This window comes from Schistocerca piceifrons, chromosome 8 (assembly GCF_021461385.2).
Source record: "Schistocerca piceifrons isolate TAMUIC-IGC-003096 chromosome 8, iqSchPice1.1, whole genome shotgun sequence".
NCBI classification, from domain to species: Eukaryota; Metazoa; Arthropoda; class Insecta; order Orthoptera; family Acrididae; genus Schistocerca; species Schistocerca piceifrons.
This window is the reverse complement of record NC_060145.1, coordinates 360,408,005-360,428,496: the sequence shown is the minus strand read 5'-3', so window position 1 is coordinate 360,428,496 and position 20,492 is coordinate 360,408,005. Positions and strand designations below refer to the sequence as shown.

At 38.9% G+C, this 20,492-nt stretch overlaps 1 protein-coding gene across 2 annotated transcripts in view; it reads left to right on the top strand.

Moving 5' to 3' along the window:
- LOC124711563 (zinc finger protein 726-like) overlaps nucleotides 1–20,492 on the top strand; it is a 167,093-nt gene that overhangs the window by 110,167 nt on the left and 36,434 nt on the right. For both annotated transcript variants that reach the window (XM_047241703.1, XM_047241704.1), the window contains exon 5: nucleotides 12,287–12,324. In XM_047241703.1, the coding sequence (XP_047097659.1) occupies nucleotides 12,287–12,324 (38 nt within the window). The remainder of the gene's footprint in view (nucleotides 1–12,286; nucleotides 12,325–20,492) is intronic.

Sequence of the window (20,492 nt, the reverse complement as noted above, 5' to 3'; positions counted from 1 at the left end):
AGGAGGAGGAGGAGGAGGAGGAGGATGTAAAACTGAATGGTACCTGGATTTCAGTACCAAAAATGTGTACCATGTGGTGATAATAATAGCAGATCACAGGTACCAACAACTGCCAGTTGTGCTAGAGTTTTCAAAACATATGGTGTTATACCTCTGTGTAAGAGTATTTGGAATCAGAATTTTACTTCATTCAGTGGCAAGCCATGGTGCACGTCAGACATTCACAAAAGCTACAACTCCCTGTCAAAGTGTCATCTGCAGATGTGAATAAAACATTGGATTTCAATAAGAAATTTGTCTAGCCACAGCATAATAATTTAAATATTTTAATAAAAGTGACACTTCCAGTTATGAAAATTAACGTTTCACAACACCTGTTTTCCTGTCTTACAACATCTGTCGCTGTAGTCTGATGACCATATTTCAGACACTATTGCACTTACTAAGTTAACTTTGATGAAAAGTGTTGTATTTAGTATCTGTTATGTCTCTTCTATAATTTTACTAGGGAAGGGTCCCAGACTCACAAGTAATGCTAAGGAACTGGGTGGAATGTTACTCACCATGTAGAGGGAGTGGCAGACAGGCCCATTCAAGAAGACTGCTAGTTATTATCTGGCTATCAGATTTAGTCCTTCATCAGATGCAGACAAAAGAAACTCTCTCTCTCTCTCTCTCTCTCTCTCTCTCTCTCTCTCTCTCTCTCTCTCTCATGCATGCATGTGTGCCCCCCCCCCCACACACACACACACTATTTCCAGGGTCAAAATTGCCATTGCGTCTGACAGGAGTAGCAATCTTTGTTAAGTTGGGTAATGGGGGTATAGATGATGGGTGGGGTGGTGAGGGTGAGAGATTGTTGGGTAGGGGTTTTTATAACTTCAGTGTTAATTAGACAAGTTTCTGCTCAACCAATTTATTATATAGCATGGTTGTAATTAAATGTTTGCTGCTTGAGAGAGCTTACATGAAAAGTAAGTGATCATAAGAAAATGAAACTTTGTTCAAAAATTTGCAAGGACATGCAGAAGAGATATAATAGATAAACCATTAAAAGAAACACATTTTAATTTCCACATGAGATTGTTCAGATCAGGTGATCTTGGTGTTTTCACAGTTTGGAATGATCGGCTAGTGATTTGGTTTGCTCCTGGGGGAGGCCAACGGTCAATTGCACCACAAATTGTTGAAGAAGATACTGCTGCCATGGCTGAGAATACTGGATGCAATGTGCAGTCTTCAAGCTGTCTCATGGCAACTGAACAGTCTGTGGTTCACTGTTCAGAAAGTGGTGTGAACAATTGTGAAATGATAACTGTACAAACTTCAAATACCCACCAACATGTGCCACGTGACGCAGACATCTGAGTAGACTTTGCTCTTATGTTTCTTGCAAGGACTGAAATTTAGGACATGTATCCTTGGCACATTTTGTGGAGTAATGAAGAATACGTTATCCTCATTGAGGCATAAACTCTCATAAATGTCAGATTTTGGGATCATCATTGCCAACAGACATTCATGAAGTTCCCTTGCATAGTGAACATGTCACTGTGTCATGTGTCTTCATAGCATAGTTAACGATTGATCCATTTTTCCTTGAGGAACTCGAACCCCATAGACCAAAGACATGCAGTGTGAATGGCACACGTTACTGTGATCTTTGCTAACATGTGATCCCTTCTGTATGGGAGATGGTGGACTTTGTGAAGCCATAATGGCAGACATTTCGCAGTTCATATAGAAATTAATAATAGCCGGAGGAATCATGATGCCTCAAAAAGAAACATGTACATTACCATTATTTGCACGACAATTCTTACTGTGTAATCAGATTTTTAATATCTTTATTAGTTTAAGGTTTAGTATCTGATGATAAATTACACAAGTAACACCCAGCAACAAATTTCCAAAATCTAAACGGTTCATCTGATTTTGTCGATCGACATGTCTTTATAAAGCTATTACTGTAAACCTAAATTGGTATGAATTAGATGCATGTAACTTGAATAGTACTTGAGTTATTAGAGGTCAAAGTGGCCGATTACTATCGATTGCGTCAGGCTGTAAGTACTCCACAGTTCCACGAAAAAAATGGTAGCTGCAGGCTTATAAATATATTTATTCATCTATGTCTTTGTTTATATCTGATATATACTATTCATGAAGAAATTGGTCAATTATTTACTGTGTTTTAGAGAGCACAGAGACATTAGGCTACTGGCTTACTTCTGTTCCTTTGATATAAGTTTATTTAGTTTGTTTATGTCTTTAATAATGTGTGGTAGAGTGTGTTTATTGTCCAGCCGTAGGAATATTTATTGAATTTCAAGTTATTTAAATGTAAATCCGATATTTTGAATGTGTTTCATTATGTTTGTGAGTGTGCGTTGGCTTGGAGACAAGGTGGGAGCGCTCTAGGAACTACGCTGAAGAGTGGAGTTTTGTGCATGCGCACAGAGATAGAAATAGTTCATAGTGCCGACTTGTGCACTTGTGATATTTACATGGCTTCTGCAGTGAAGACTTAGTATGTGTTTAGAAGTGAATATCTCATGAGCTATGTTGTTGTTCATAACTAATTACGTGAAGTAGGAATCTATTGTTTCCCTTTTATTCAACTTATATTTTATTTAATTGCCAGACCATCAACATCTATAAGTGTTTTACAATAATAAAGGGCATTCTTAAAGGTACTTTTGCTATTGTACTCATCATTTAAAGTTTTAAAAATAGAACCTGCAGAATTTATTTAATTGCAATCTTTCATTTATGAATATCTATGTTATGTCCAAAAATCACAACTGCCGGGTGATAGGAATCTTTGACCATTCAATTCATTTGTATATTTATATTGTATACTATAGACTCAGCAGTATTTGGCTTGTAATGCGGCAACTACATGTCCCAGCCCCTGGACAACAAAACTAGCCAAAACTTTTAATATTTCAACTCTGTGTCTGAGGGTACATAGTTGAGGGCCGTCACACCATAATTAGTTTAATTTGAAAGCCCGTAACATGATGCTTGCGTATTAAGGGTGTTGAAATCGGTGTACTGTCTTCATTGGCACAGCATAACAGGCTGTTGTGGGACAGTGCCGTGCCGTGAGCGTTCCAGCAGTGGAGAAATGGAGTCAGTTCCAACCTGAATGGCAGGCAGCTGTGCCAGCTCTTGAGGAAGGTAACTGTGCTGGCAGGCACTGGCACACAGATCCATGCAGGGCACATGGCCTGAGTGTGTGGCAGTCAGGTCACCACTGCTAAAGTGGCTTCTGTCTTTCCGCTGTGTCAGTATTACAGCCCTGGCTGTGCTGTCAGGGCTTGAAGGTGTGACGGCTTCACTTACCACAACACCATGTTGAGGATTCCTGCAGTGTCATTGTTGCCCCTCATGTAGCATCTTATGCTAGAACATCTAGCTGACCTCCTCCAGCCCTGCTTCCCTGATAGTTCTTACATCAGTCCATGCTCACATCTTTTTGCTATCTCAGCTATGCCAAGTAATGAAGCTCTAGTACAACATGCCTCCCTCTTTGGAAGATCCAATCACCCAGATCACAGGTAGCCAACTTCTCTGAAAATGACTCAACAGCACATCTTACATTATAACATATAAAAGGTGTGGTCAAATGAAAATGAGGCAGATGGAGAAGAAGAAAGTGAACTGTACATTATTTCAAAAGTAATCAAAACTGTATATTATTTCAAAAGTAATCAGCATAACTACTAATAAATTTATCCCATTATTAGACTAGATGGAAAATGTCTTCATGGAATAATGTTTTTGGTTGCCCACAGAACAATAATTGTATCCAGGCATGCACCTCTTCACCTGAAACAAATCCACAACCATGAATGTCTGTCTTACCTTTTTTGGAGGTACATGGATGGTACAAGTATGGTACGGCCAAATAGAAAAAATGCCCTGAACCATTTCCTGGATCACATTAATTTTCTACCTCCTAGCATCAAATTCACTATGTAGGTTATACCATTCGAGCAAGATATGGAGACCTGTTTCATCCAATGTTAAAAAACCAGCAGTAACTGACTTTTGTGGCAAAATACATTGACAGTATTATGTGATAGTGATTTATACATTTCTGTCAGCTCTCATTCCTGAGGCCCTTGTGTACTGTTTGTTCACTTGTGGTAGGTGGCAGCAGTGACAATTTCTGGTGCATGCACTGTTGGCATTCTGTGGCATATAAAAGGATGGCTGTTCGGCGGTATCAATCAGTTCCAGCAAGATTAGCATATAGCATTCTCACCTGAAGATAGCAGCCACCTCTACCACCGACATATTGTGTTCAAATGATTGCATACCCAGCTGCAGAGCCAAGAAGAATATTGTGTTTGTCCTTCTTTCAGTTTAGAATAAGTTTAACACCCTACATTAACGCAAAAGTACAAAGCCATTATTGCAAATTTGATCACTTGTCTTGTTTGTCCAGGCTTTGGAACTACAAAAAAGAATGAAGAACATTGGTTGCCTTTGGTAGTTATTTTATGGCAATCTTCCTCAGTGCACTATAAATTTACTACCCCATTTTTATACACTGACAGGGAAAAAATGGCAACACCAAGGAGGAATTGTGCAACATAAACGAAAGTTGGTAGTCATGTTTCTACAACTGAAAGACAATGTCCATTAAAATTTCGTTCCAGTTGGATAAGAGTGGCACTGGTAGTGCCACTATGATGATACAAATTAGGTGTGCTTAAGTACACACTGTAACACTCAAGAGTGTTAGTTGCCTTTTGAGATAGGACATGGTGTGTTGATGTTAATCAAGAATGCCTTTAATGCAATAAAGACACCTTTATCAACATGTCACTGAGTTTGAATGAGGGTTAAGAGGAGCTGTATGTTCCTTCTGTGAAACTGCAGAAAGGCTTTGCAGGAATGTAGCTGGCAATGGTGGTCATGGGAGTGTATGTTTGGAAGAAGATTGGGCTGTGGATATCCATGTGAAATTATCAAGAGTGAAGACCATCATGGTTGGTGTATGGTCCTGGTGCATCATACTGCATCTGCAGCCGCAATTTGAGCAGCACTTGGCACCACAATGATGCAACAAACTGTTGCAAATCGGTGACTTGAAGGACGGATCCAAGCGAGACGATCTGTCGTGTTTTATGAAGAAAGCTGGTTCTGCCTCAGTGCCAGTGATCACCATGTGTTGTTTAGGAGGAGGCCAATTGAGGGCCTGTAACCAACCTGTCTTGTGTGCTAGACACACTGGGCCTGCACTTGGAGTTAAAATCTGGCATGAAGTTATGTATGATAGCAGCACCACTTCCATGGTTATCCCAAGCACCCTGACTACAAATTTGTACGTTGTCTGGTGATTCAACTTGTTTTGCTACCATTCGTAAAAAGCATTCCGGGGGGGGGGGGGGGGGGGGGGGTTCCAATAGGATAACCATCACCCACATACTATTGTTGTAACCCAACATGCTCTGCAGAGTGTCAAAATGTTGACTTTGTCTGCTTGATCACCAGATCTGTCTCCAATCAAGCATTTATAAGACATCATCTTACGAGAACTCCAGCATCATCCACAAACAGCATTAACCATCCCTGTATTGACCAACCAAGTGCAGCAGGCATGGAACATGAGCCTAGAAATTGACACCCAGCATCTAAACAACACAATGCATGCACAATTGCATGCTTGCATTCAACATTCTGGCAGTTATGTTGGTTATTAATGTACCAGTATTTCACATTTGCGATGGCTTATCCCGTGCGTACATTAACCTGTGATCGTGCAACATTAATCAACATAGGCAGGTGTATTCCTGAAATTTCATTACTCTACATTAATCATTTTGTGGTGTTGTGATTTTTTTTCCATCAGTGTAGTTGCCTATATTATTAAGTGTTGAAAGAAGTACATGAAAGTATTAACCACCTCCAGTGACACCTTTTAACATACTAAAAATTTCAAACTAATATGTATCCATATTTACTGTGACAAATTTACTCTTGTGGAGAACCTTTTCAGAATAACAAAAAATGTGAATCTGAGTGAGGTGGCACAGTTGTAAGACAGTGAACTCACAATTGGTGGTTGACCATTCAAATCCCCACCCAACCATATGGATATAGGTTTTGTACAGTTTCCTTAAGGAGCTTAGCGAAAATGTTGAGAAGGTTCCTTCGGGAAGGACACAGTCAGTTTCCTTCCCCATCAAGACAGTGTGCTTTGTATATAATGACATCATTATTGACTGGACATTAAACCATAACCTTCCCTTGTTTTAATGAATGTGAATACATAATACCTGATAGATTGTTTCGTGTAACATAATTGAAAAACTTTATGTCGCTACATCAAGGAACTTTGTAAAACAGGAAATAAAAATCTCTTGGCACTCTTTGATCATTCTGTTTATACTCATGACTTGCTCTTATGCTCCTCTACTTTCAACAATCCTTACTTTATCCAGAAGTATCTGAGTATGTAGATAAGTTTTCAATCATGTTATAAGCTGTGTAGCAGAATTTTGTTTGCATGTTATTTTAATGTTATGCACCATAATTGGAGTATAGTGTAGTTGACCCTTTATGTTGTGTAGAATACACAGAAGTTTCTTGTTCCTCAGTGTTATTATCTTTGAAATATAATGTCTCACTGTTTTTTCCAAAACCTCGTAAGTTTCTTTCCATCACAGATAAAGCTTACCATTTCATTTTTTATCACCAAATATGAGGTTATATCTAGAAGGAACAGTATCTTGAAAAGGTGTTAGTCTCTCTTTCCATGTACTTCATTTATTTACTGAATCCTCATGGCTGTCAATTATGTAACATTTCACGGTGTGTGTCCATTTATCTTCATTTGACACTGTTTATCTTCCGAGTTCCTTTAAACAGACTCTCTTTTCAAGTGGCTCTAGTGTTACAGAAGTCCAATACCCCTTTGCTTGTGATAGCCTATGTGTTGTGTCGGAGAGAAATGAGCCAAAAATTTCTGTTATCCTACCACTTGCTTGCAAGGTTGACTTCTTCTGATTTATGTACATTCCCAAAATTTTGGTCTTACTTTAGTCTCCAGACCTTTGAGTGACTGCAAGCATGATATTAATTAGTCCATTCAGCCCTAGATCTTATGACTGAATGAGGAGGTATGCAAGTGTCTGGCTTCTTTTTTTTGTAAAAAAAAAAAAAAAAAGAAAAAGTTTCATTTTCAACCCTGCTGTCATGTGAAATCCATGCTCTGTAACAACATTGATGATGCTGAGAAAGGTTCTTGGAAATGATTGTATCATTGTTGACACAAATTTGTAGTAGATGCCCACTGTTTGTTTTTCTCTTCATGATCATAGAAGTCAACCACTGAATTTGTGTCTCTATTAATACTCACTAAAGTCATCCTGATTGATTAACCTTTCATTGTTTGGCATCTCTGGCACAACATTGTTTAGCTTATCATAAAGTTAAGTACTTTTGTGGGACCACACAGAGACAGTTTATGCTTCAACTTGGCTGATGCAGATTTTGCGGAAAGCATTCTCCTTAACAGACAAAACCATGTGATATGCAGATTCGTACACCTCAATATCATTTCTCACATTTTTAGATACTGTTATAGAGACAGTAATCATGGTCATATTCATTCTTCCCAAGAATTAAGCTGTTTTCCTTTCAGGAATAAAAAAATACTCATGATGGGCACAACCTTCCAGTTTGTCTCACTAACAAAATTACCTCCATGTCATATAGACCTAGCTTGCCCCTTCCCCTTTCCCTGATATCAGAATGGATATTGTAAATTAAAATTGAGACTTTAAGCTATGTGGTTATCACAAGGAAAACTACACTGATTGTTTCACATTATCTTCCACTGCAGTTGGAAACATTTCTGCTCATTGACACAGCTTCACTCTAGAATTTGGTACTCAACTTTTCATTGATGTAATCAGATTAACCAGTGTTCCGTATGTAAATTTCATGATGAGATCTTATGCTCACAACACATCCTGGAATCTTTAAAGTGACACAGGAGCTCTCCCCCATTTGATTCTTAGGGCCCCTTATAAAATAGTGCATTCCAGCAGCTTTTTTTAATGCTATTATTAAGAAATTAAGAATCCATTTGAGCTTAGAGTATTTGATGGCATGACTAGCACTACAAATGGTTTACGTAGTTTCCTATTGCCTCTGAGGAAAGGAAGTTGAGAATGTACAGAAAATCAAGATGATGTGGAAGGAATATTTTCAAGAATGGTAGTATGTAAGAGAAATGTGAGGAGCCAGGGAAAGCACAGAATATCGAGATAGATATAACCCGGATAGAAAAGGGGATAAACATCATGAAAGCAGGAAAAGCACCTGGACCAGTAAGTGTGGAGATGGTAATGTTGGGCTGCAATGGCTCTGTCAGGCCACGAGAACAATATGGAAAGAAGGAAGACCTGAAGACTGGCAATAGGGAATCGTAGCACCAGTTTTTAAGAAGGCCTGCAGGAAACTGTCACAATTATAGGGGAGTTGTTTTGCTGTGTCATTCTGCCAAGATATTTGAGAAAAGTCTGGAAAAAAAGAGTACAGAAGAAAGGTTATGAGGGGAACAATATGGGTTTGGATCAGGAATGTCAACAGTGGATCTAGTTTTTAGTGTAAGGCAGCTCGAAAAGAGGCACTGAAACTGTGGTTAGGATTTGGTTCTGAGAAACTGGTGTCTGGAGGAAGAATACAGATGGTGCATGTATACCAGCAGCACACAATATCCTGTTGCAGAGCATGCTCTACAAGAAGACTGTCGTGACCTTGGTGCCTATTCCACACATACGCCATCTGTAGTACAAGGTGCATTCAAGTTCTAAGGCCTCTGATTTTTTTTCTCCGGACTGGAAAGAGATAGAAACATGCGCATTGTTTTAAAATGAGGCCGCGTTCATTGTCAATACGTCCCAGAGATGGCAGCACCGTACGGCAGATGGAATTTTACCGCCAGTTGCGAGAATGAGAACTGTTTTAAATACTTAAAATGGCGACATTTTCCTTACTTTAACAGCGTGCAATCATTTGTTTTCTGAATTTGCGTGGTGTGAAACCAATTGAAACTCGTCGACAGTTGTAGGAGACATGTGGTGATGGAGTTATGGATGTGTCGAAAGTGCGTTCGTGGGTGCGACAGTTTAATGAAGGCAGAACATCGTGTGACAACAAACCAAAACAACCTCGGGCTCGCACAAGCCGGTCTGACGACATGATCGAGAAAATGGAGAGAATTGTTTTGAGGGATCACCGAATGACTGTTGAACAGATTGCCTCCAGAGTTGGCATTTCTGTGGGTTCTGTGCACACAATCCTGCATGACGACCTGAAAATGCGAAAAGTGTCATCCAGGTGGGTGCCACGAATGCTGACGGATGACCACATGGCTGCCCGTGTGGCATGATGCCAAGCAATGTTGACACGCAATGACAGCATGAATGGGACTTTCTTTTCATCGGTTGTGACAATGGATGAGACGTGGATGCCATTTTTCAATCCAGAAACAAAGCGCCAGTCAGCTCAATGGAAGCACACAGATTCACCGCCACCAAAAAAATTTCGGGTAACCGCCAGTGCTGAAAAAATGATGGTGTCCATGTTCTGGGACAGCGAGGGTGTAATCCTTACCCATTGCGTTCCAAAGGGCACTACGGTAACAGGTGCATCCTACGAAAATGGTTTGAAGAACAAATTCCTTCTTGCACTGCAACAAAAACGTCTGGGAAGGGCTGCGCGTGTGCTGTTTCACCAAGACAACGCACCCGCACATCGAGCTAACGTTACGCAACAGTTTCTTCGTGATAACAACTTTGAAGTGATTCCTCATGCTCCCTGCTCACCTGACCTGGCTCCTAGTGACTTTTGGCTTTTTCCAACAATGAAAGACACTCTCCGTGGCCGCACATTCACCAACCGTGCTGCTATTGCCTCAGCGATTTTCCAGTGGTCAAAACAGACTCCTAAAGAAGCCTTCGCTGCTGCCATGAAATCATGGCGTCAGCGTTGTGAAAAATGTGTACGTCTGCAGGGCGATTACGTCAAGAAGTAACACCAGTTTCATCAATTTCGGTTGAGTAGTTAATTAGAAAAAAAAATCGGAGGCCTTAGAACTTGAATGCACCTCGTATTCCTCCAGACATGAGTTTCTCAGAACTCAGCAGGTGGGAACTAGCACTACAACATGTCCTTGGTTCTTTCCACTACCTCTCCTTAATTTACATTAATTTCCTCCATCTCCATGTTTCTTCACAGTAACTCTCCTTTCTTCACTCCGTTCTAGTTTTCTACATCTTTAATTTTCTGACCTGTTTTTTTTTTTTTTTTTTTTTTGTTTTTTTGCTGTCTCCCTTCCACTTTTGTTACATAAAATGCACTTAGGTTTTCACTCTTATTAACTTGCACACAATGTTTTAGCAGTAATCTCTGTCTTCCATATTTTGCTGTCTTTCACCTTTAAGCTCTCAGGTTTTCAAATTTCATCTGGGTTGCAATTTGCTGCAATCAGCCTTTCCTTCTTGTCCAGTCTGGTACATTTCCCCTGACCCAGGGTTCTGGGTGACTTTCCTGAACTCTACCCCTTTTCTTAAACCAGTCCAGTTCCTTTTCCTTCACTCATCTTTCTTCCCCTTCAGATCTTCTGCTGGAAACAGGAGCCACTGGCTCTGAAAGCTTGCATTAGTAAAACCTTTTTCATATTACAAAATGTTTAGTTGGTGTGATGAACGGCATCTTACTCTAAACGTAGAAGAATGTAACTTAATGCAGATGAGTAGGAGAAACAATCCCTCATTGTTCAAATACAGCATTAGCAGTGTAGTACTTTACACAGTTGGATCAATCAAATATGAAGGTGTAACACTGCAGAGCAGTATAAAATGGAACAAACACGTAAGAATTTCAGTAAGGGAGGCAAAGGGTCAACTTTAGTTTTTTGAGAGAATTTTAGGTAAGTGCAGTTCATCTGTAAAAGAGACAGTGTGTAGAACACTAATGCGACCCATTATTGAGCACTACCCAAGTGTTTGGGATGCTGACCGGGTCGGATTAAAGGAAAACATTGAATCAATTCAGAGATGGGCTGCTAGATTTGTTACCAGTAGGTTCCATTGACATGCAAGTATTACAAAGGTGCTTCATGGAGTCAAATGGGAAACTGTGAAGGGGAGGGGACTTTCTTTTTGTGGAACACTATTGAGAACATTTAGAGAACTGGTGTTTGAAGGTGGCTGCAGAACAGTTCTACTGCTCCCAACATACATTTCTTATTAAGGACCATGAAGAGAAGACGAGAGAACTTATGGCTCATACAGAGGTATATAGACAATTGCTTTTCCCTTGCTGTTTGTGAGTGGAACAGGGAAGGGAATGAGTAGTAGTGGTACAAGGTACCCTCCACCACATACCATACAGTGGCTTGCAGACAGTGCATGTAGATGTAGATTATGTAGATGTAGACGTAGATGGTGTAGTTTACTGATGAAAATGTAGTGTTTTTATTTGGAACATTACTGAACCTGAAAGGGGTTAACATCTTGTCTAGTACACATGACACTTGTCAGTAACATTATGAGCAGGATTGCAGTGGTCTCCTCGTGTCATACACACACAAAAGGATACATATGTTATGGTATACGCTGTACTTAGGGGTGATGTGAGAAGAAACCGTTCATTCCCCTTCATAATCTGATATAGTAATACAAATATTTGGAAATTCGTTAAGAGGCTTTCAATAGCATCCTTACTGAGGAGGCAAATATTTTGGATTAAGCAAATATAGTTCTTAAATGGAAAACACACAGATGTATCTCCGCTGGAGCTATATTTCCAATAAATTACCTACAGTGAAGGTGTAGTTGTATGTCATGGCAGAAGGCACTTCTGTAACTTGTGATGGTGACTACAGTGACAAATAAATAATTGACTACATATCATTTTGACAATTTTCTCGTATGACTTGAATAACATCATTCAGCTATTCATTAAATTGATGCATCACTCCTGTAAAGTGTATTTATGATATAGTTTACATCTTTAAAATATGCAGGCCAGAGTTTAAAACTGGTGAACTGGAAAATGAGCTCTTAAACACCTGTATCCACCAATAGGTAATAACTTATAACTTTTCTCACTAACGGAATAGTTCAGTTGGTGGTATTTTTGATTAGTGAAGGTTCTTATTAGACTTTTACAAAGACAAGGAGAGGCTATAACTTTTGTATCATACTACACTAAATATTATTATGTTTTTGTGAAATAGCATTATTTAATGTTTCAGGCACTTGGGCCAAAAGAAAAAGTGTTAAACAATGCATGGTAAGTTTTCCACTTAGATTTGAAGTCTCTTTTATTTCATTCAGAATTTGCCACTTTATAATGTTATGTTGACAGTTTGCATAAATGTAAAATTCTTGCTGTTCTGTATATGATCAGGGTCTTTCAAAGTTTTCATCAAACATTTAGAGATGCTAGATCATGCTGCAATGAACACAACTGTGACCTACGTGACAAATTCAAGTTAATCTATAGACATTTCCAACAAGGACTTCCTCACTCCACCATTACATTGTTATAGACAGTTATCACTGCATTGACTGTGTGACATTGTTGCTAGTTAAGTTTAGGTCACATTTTTGCTGCAGTCATGAATGTTTGTTCATAAATGAACTGCTTGAGAAAAAGATGGTCAACATCATGCCATTTCCACCAAGAATTTGCAGAATTTTATTCATGTATCTTTAAACAACTAATTATAATAGATCAATTTAATTTTTGTTATTGCTCTGGTTGTCATGAATGGTCAGTGCATGACATTTATAAGATCTAGACACATAAGTTGTTTTATGCCAGTCACATGAATAAAACTATTAGCTCATTAAAAAAGTTAAAAAGAAAACTCTCTTGAAAAATGATTAGTTATCAGCTAGTGGCTCAGAATACTGTATATTTAGCCATTACCAAGAATTAACAACTTTCGAACGGTAAACATAATAACTAAAACGAAAGAATTTTTGTTACCAATGTGTAGTTATAGGTTGCTACATGAACTTTTGTGTAAAATATACTTCTATAAACAATGGCTGAGAAGTGTTCCTTTTGTAAATGTGGTGATGTCAGTGACCTATGTATTGTGGGACAGGGATTAGATGGGTAAATGTCGCACCTTGGTGCTATCCTTCTTTGACTGTTTATTTTAAAGCTGTGTAACTGTGCTGTAGCCACTTTGTGAATTAATGGATGACCAGAAAGTTACTGCACCTCTCTCACCATTCATTGTATTACTGATAAACTGAGTCATACTAGCACTAATTCTTGCAATTGTACGTGTGCCTTCAAAGTTGTATGTATGATACGATCTGATCTATCTTAAAATCACAGTCCTAACCAGACATAAAAATCAAGTTATCCTCCTATAGAGAGCTGAGAAGCCCAGAGCAGTTTCAGTGTAGCTTTCAGAGCTCCCGTCCCTAGGAGGAAAGCAGAACCGGCATCCTTGTGGTATAATGTCGAAGACTTTACAGTCTTTAGGGATACAGCTAAATATCAAGTATATATACTTGTAAATGAGACATATCAGTCCTCACTTCACGTATTTTTCTCACCAACAATTTGCAAACAGTTGTTGTTTCAGTGCACATGTACTGTAGGATGCAATTTTCCACTGTTTTGTCATTGTGATATCCTGCAACGAAGTAAAGTCTGATGGAAAGCTGAGACTTCCTGTTATGTTATCTTGTTCAGCTTATTATTTCAGCACACTTGCCAACATTATCTGATCAGACTTTTTTTCTCAAAGTGCTGCAATTACTGCTGAAAATTAAGAGTACAAATCCAGCATCCAATTCTTGAAATAAATACAATGCTTCTTATGAATAGTGTGTGTCATATATTGTACTCCTGTTTATGATGATTATGTGATACAAAAGTGCTTTATTATGCAGAACATTGCAGTACATTGACACGGACTAGCGGTCCAAAAACACTGTTTTATTTAAGAGATTTTAATTGAGTCCCTGTTTTTCTCCTGCCCCCTTGATGTCATAGGCATTGTCACTTCTACTCCTCCTTAATAGTGCACACCATATCTCCAAGGCATGAACACATGGCAAAGGATAAAGTGCCTGATGAGCAGGCACTGAAAACATGGCACAATGTTTATTGTTGGCCCAACTAGCAGATAAGATGCGTGCTTGTATCTCCTGATAATGTGTATAAATAAACCGTACATCCAAACAGTGGATTATCTAATACATTATGAAAATGAACCTTTTTAGTGGTGATCATCATTTGTCAGTTTGAAAAGTTTTTATACAACACATCACTTCACCAAAGTTATATGTTAACACTACAAGGGCACACACACATTCTTTTTATCAGCATGTGAAGGTCTATGCAGTAAAGCTGTTAGGTCTCATCAGTCATCTTCCTACACACTGCTTCATGACAAAGTCAAATGTAAACTAGCCTTCTGGAAGTAGCTACTTGAGAGGCATTCCTGTGTATGCAAGTGCAAATATCATATTTCTATAGAGTTAAACAGTCTTTGAAACAGTGTGAAGGCACTATATTTGTAAATATTCCTTTAGGTAGAGAAAGGTAGGACCCTCTTTTAACCCCTTGGCCTACAACCATGAGTGAAATTCATGGTAAGGAAGTTGGACTACAAACAATAAGCATCAGTCTGCCTCATGGTGCTTGATGTGTCTCACACATAAACAGTATTAGGCTGGCTCATGGAATTTCATGCGGGACAAATGACATCAACATGAGGAAGACGAATGGGTCAACAGTTCTTGGTAGCATCTTACTTCAGTTGTGTGTGCTCGTTAGTTACATTCACACATCAGTAAAAAAAACATCTAATATTGATGATAATAGTGATAAGTGTGTTGTTATTGTGGACAGTGACTTGGTAGATTCTGCCTATAATGGTCTTGATGGGAACGGCACTGTGTTTTCTGTACAGAAACGTCAAAGACGATTAATCATTGATGATGACACTAATACTGTGCGGCTGATCCCGGCGGCGGTTCGGGTCCTCCCTTGGGCATGGGTGTGTGTGTTTGTCCTTAGGATAATTTAGATTAAGTAGTGTGTAAGCTTAGGCACTGATGACCTTAGCAGTTATGTCCCTTAAGATTTCACACACATTTGAACATTATGACACTAATGATGAAGACAATATTAATCATCAATCACTGAAGCAGTGGATTTAGAAAGAAGAAAATAACAAGCCAAAAATCTGTGGTATTTGCAGACTCCTGGCGTAAGAGCACAAATTTTAGAATGGTTAGGTGGAAGTACAAGAGTGTTTATCTGTACAATGTGTTTTGGAATAATAATGTGACAAATGAATCAGTCCTCAGAACAAACAATGATCAGTGAAAATATAAGAAAGAAAATTGATGAGGCATGGATCCATGTCAGTTTAAATGAAATTAAAATGTACTTCCATGTTATGCAGAATAATGGCTCCAAGATAATAATAATAATAATAATAATAATAATATGAGACGTATTGTTCTACAAGAGCCACTGTAGAAACACTGATATCCAGCAAGGAAATATTTTTGCAAATGATAGGCTTTTATATTTTTGCAAATAATGCTGTGACTGACAAGATGGATAAATCATGTAAAGTCACACTTCTGATATATTTTATAAAAAATTCAAAGTAGTATGCAGAATGGAAGAAAACACCACACTTAATGAATTGTTAATGAAATAAACAATTAAATCTCTCGAAGGGGCCAAGATTTGGGATACAATTTTATAAACTGTGTGTGTCAGCATTGAGCTGTTGTTAGAAGTTCAAAATACACTATGTGATCAAAAGTATCCAGGTACCTGGCTGAAAATGAGTTACAAGTTCGTGGCACCCTCCATTGGTAATACTGGAATTCAATACGATGTTGGCCCACACTTAGCCTTGATGACAGCTTCCACTCTCGCAGGCATATGTTCAATCAGGTGCTGGAAGGTTCCTTGGGGGATGGCAGCCCATTCTTCATGGAGTGCTGCATTGAGGAGAGGTATCGATGTCAGTCGGTGAGACCTGGCACAAGGTCAGTGTTCCAAAACATCCCATAGGTGTTCTATAGAATTCAGGCAGGACTCTGTGCAGGCCAGTTCATTACAGGGATGTTGTTGTCATGTAACCCCTCCACCACAGGCCGTGCATTATGAACAGGTGCTCGATCATGTTGAAAGATGCAGTCACCATCCCCGAATTGCTCTTCAACAGTGGGAAGCAAGAAGGTGCTTAAACCATCAATGTAGGCCGGTACTGTGATAGTGCCATGCAAAACAACAAGGGATGCAAGCCTCCTCCATGAAAAACATGACCACACCACAACAGCACCGCCTCCAAATTTTATTGTTGGCACTACACATGTTGGCAGATGATGTTCACCAGGTGCTCACCATACCCACACCCTGCCATCAGATCGCCACATTGTGTACTGTGATTCGTCACTTGACACATTGTTTTTCCACTGTCCAGTCTTCCAATGTTTACACTCCTTACACCAGGCAAGGCGTCGTTTGGCATTTGCCGGTATGATGTGTGGCGTACGAACAGCTGCTCGACGATGAAATCCAAGTTTTATCACCTCCCGTCTTACTGTCATAGCACTTACAGTGGATCCTGATGCAGTTTGGAATTCCTGTGTGATGGTCTGCCTACTACACATTACACATTACATGGTCTGCCTATTACACATTACGAGCCTCTTCAGTTGTCGGCAGTCTCTGTCAGTCAACAGATGAGGTCGACCTGTATGCTTTTGTCCCTTCACATTTCCACTTCACTATCACATTTGAAACAGTGGACCTAGGGATGTTTAGGAATGTGGAAATCTCACTTTCAGACATATGATGCAAGTGACACCCAATCAGCTGACCACATTCAAAGTCCGTGTGATCCGTGGAGCACCCCGTTCTGCTGTCTCACAATGTCTAATGACTACTGAGGCCGCTGATACAGAGTACCTGGCAGTAGGTGGCAGCACAATGCACCTAATATGAAAAACGTATATTTTTGGGGGTGTCCAGATATGTTTGATCATATAGTGTATATTCAGAAAATGGTAAAAAAAGATCATGACTACACTCTATCTAAAACTGTTGTGATGGAGTTATCAAAGTTAGTTGTAAATAACGGTCACATTTTGTATATGGGTGCTTGGTATTCTTCAGTGAAACTGTTCATAACTTTAACTGAAAATGAAATAATGTTATTGGGACAGTAAGTTTTAATAGAAAAAGTATACTAGGAGATTTTGTCAAAGTAAACTTTAAAGAAAAGGGGGAATGCATTCTTGGAACCTGCAATGGTGTATTAGTGCTGAAGTGGAACAAAGAATCGAATGTTCATATTATTTCTACAGAGCACAAAAGTTTATAAATGACTGAACAAAATAGAAGTCAATGAAACCTTACTTTCATACCAAAATGTATTGTTGATTACAACTGGAGAATGATTGGTACTGTCTACCAAGATAAGATATTAATGGGTTTCTTGTTATGTGAAATGCATGGTAATGTACTGAAAAACCTTTTTTTACCAGTTTGATATGGCACTTTATGATTCCTATATTCTGTACAATAAAAACAATGTAAAAAAGAGACAGAATTGCACACAGTATAGACTTCAAATAGCTGAAGCATTATTAAAAAACGTTTATAAAAGACAAGCACCATTATCGACCAATGAGACTAGACTTACAACATTGGTGTCACTTTCCAAAACACACAGACCCCGTGCCATTGAAAAATAATCCTGCAAGAGCTTGCAAAGTATATAAAAAGAATAAAAATGGAATGAAACAGCATAGGAATGTAAAAACTATCAACTTCTGTTACACATACCTCATAGTTGTGAAAAATATCACCAATTTGAATTGTCTATGGCAGTGGTTCCCAACAGGTGGTCGCATACCCCCAGGAGTCCGCGAGCTGTGCCGGAGGGGTCTGCAAGATTCTATTAGAATAAAAAATATATCAAATATATTTCGTATGATAACAGATTTTTGTTTTGGCCGCTTCCTGCATGAGCAGAGCTTTAGCGAATGCTAACTTCTGCATCTAGCATCTTCCTAGAGCCAACTGACACTAACACACTCTAATGCAAAAATAGGATTAGATAGAGGCAAATAGTTCTGCTGTATGCTGTTAGACTGTGCTTGCTGCCTCTTTGCAGCTGACAACTGACAGTCACTTCACACAAAAACTCACATTTCAGACAACAATCAGCCATTGTTAATTTATTGCATGTGCTTTCACAGAAGGTGTTGTTTACATATTCAATATTCTGTATTAAATCAGTAGTGTTTATAAAGCATTGCTTTTCACAGAAGCTACAGTTCGCATAGTTAAAAATGGACCGTTGGTTAAAAAGGGGTTCGTTAAAACGAGAAAGACCTACAGATGAAGAGGAAGATAATGCATTTGATGTTCAAGCAAGTAAGTCAGTGTCTCTCGAACTGAAGTTGTCAGTGTCCATTCAACCTAAATCGTCGGTATCCCATGGACCTAACCCTTCCAAGATCACTGTTAGCTTACTGGAAAAATTAGAAAATATAACTCTGATTACTTGGAAATCGGTTTTACATTCACTGGATCTGAGCAACAGCTTAAACTTCAATGTGTAATTTGCTATGAAAGCCTTTTGAATGCATGTATGAAACTAGCAAAATTCCCATGCCATCTTGAAACAAAGCAACCTGAGTACAAAAGTAAGTCATTAGATTTTTTTCAAAAATAAATTAGGAGATTTGAAAACATCTCATGAAACAATTACCAAACACTGTGGTGCAAATGTAAATGAAAATGCAACTCTTGCATCTTACGATGTGGCTCAGCTTGTTGCTAAATGTGGGAAAAACCACACAATTATACTGCCATCAGCAGTAATACTTGGCAAGAGAATTTAGGTGATGTAGCTGCTAGGGTAATAGGAACTGTCCCACTCTCAAATAATACTGTCCAAAGACGAATTACTGATATGGCAGTTAACATCGAAGGACTTTGCATGAGTAACATGCATGCTCTAAATTGGATGAAAGCACAGACATATCAAAAATAGCTATAATGTTGGTTTTCACACAATTATTATGGGAGGACCAGCGTTCAAAGACTTTCTTTTTTCATGCGAACTACTGCTTACAACAGCAGACAATATTTTTAGTGCATTAAATAAGTGTCTCAATGAACACAATGTCACCTGGAAAAAATGTGTAGACTTGTCGACGGATGGAGCAAAGTCAATGGCTGGTAAAAAAACAGGACTTCTAGCTCGTATCAAAGCAGTAGCCCCTGAGGTGACCCAAAAGATTGCCTGAACCTTTGCAAAAGATACTTAACAAAGTAGTTCAAAGCATCAATTACATTAAAACTCGACATCTGCAATACAGATTATTTTCTTTGTTGTGTAAAGAGATCAGCAGTGAGCATGAGCAACTTCTTATTCATACAGAAGTAAGATGGCTTTCTCAAAGTAGGATCTTGTCAAGATTTTGTGAACTTAGAGACGAGGTTCATGTCTTCCTTCTTGACACAAAGTATGCGGATTTTCTCACTAACTTCCCTTGGCTTTGAAACAAATACTAACAAAGAGATAGAGGGGCTGGCCAGTACTTACCTCAGCTCAGTACAGCCAATAGATACACAAAAAACAGAACAGAAAATTTATGTTCCTAGCTTTCGGAACAAATGTTCCTTCATCAGGGAGGAGAGAGGGGAAAGAAAGGGAAGAAGGGAAAGTGGATTCAGTTACTCACAACCCAGGTTATGAAGCAACAGGGAAAGGAAAACAGGGAGGGTAGCTGTTGCTTCATAACCTGGGTTGTGAGTAACTGAATCCACTTTCCCTTCTTCCCTTTCTTTCCCCTCTCTCCTCCCTGATGAAGGAACATTTGTTCCGAAAGCTAGGAACGTAAATTTTCGGTTCTGGTTTTTGTGTATCTATCGGCTGTACTGAGCTGAGGTAAGTACTGGCCAGCCCCTCTATCTCTTTGTTAGTATTTGTTTCACATCTTTATATGAGATTTTCCATTAATCATTTAGATTCCCTTGGCTTTGCTCAGTTGCTTACTTAGCTGTTGTGTTTGAACACTTGAATGTGTTGAACTTGAGTTTACAAGGAAAAAATGTAGACATGTTCAACGTTGAGGATAAGATTAGTGTTATGGTCAGAAAGTGTCAGATCTGGGCATCAAGGATAGAAAATGAGTCACTAACTAGCTTTTCTACTTTAAAACAATTCTTGGAGTCATCAGAGGAGAGTTTGCCTGACCAGATCAAGATCATTGTAGCTGAGCATCTACGCAGCCTAGCCACCACTTTTAGAGAGTATTTCCCTGAACCTGACCCTGACCACAGATGAATTCAAAATCCCTTCAGCTGTGAAGAAATAGACAAAATCCAAGGCCTCACTGAAGAAGAGCGAGATCAACTTGTGGATCTGTCCAGCTGTGGTACGATGA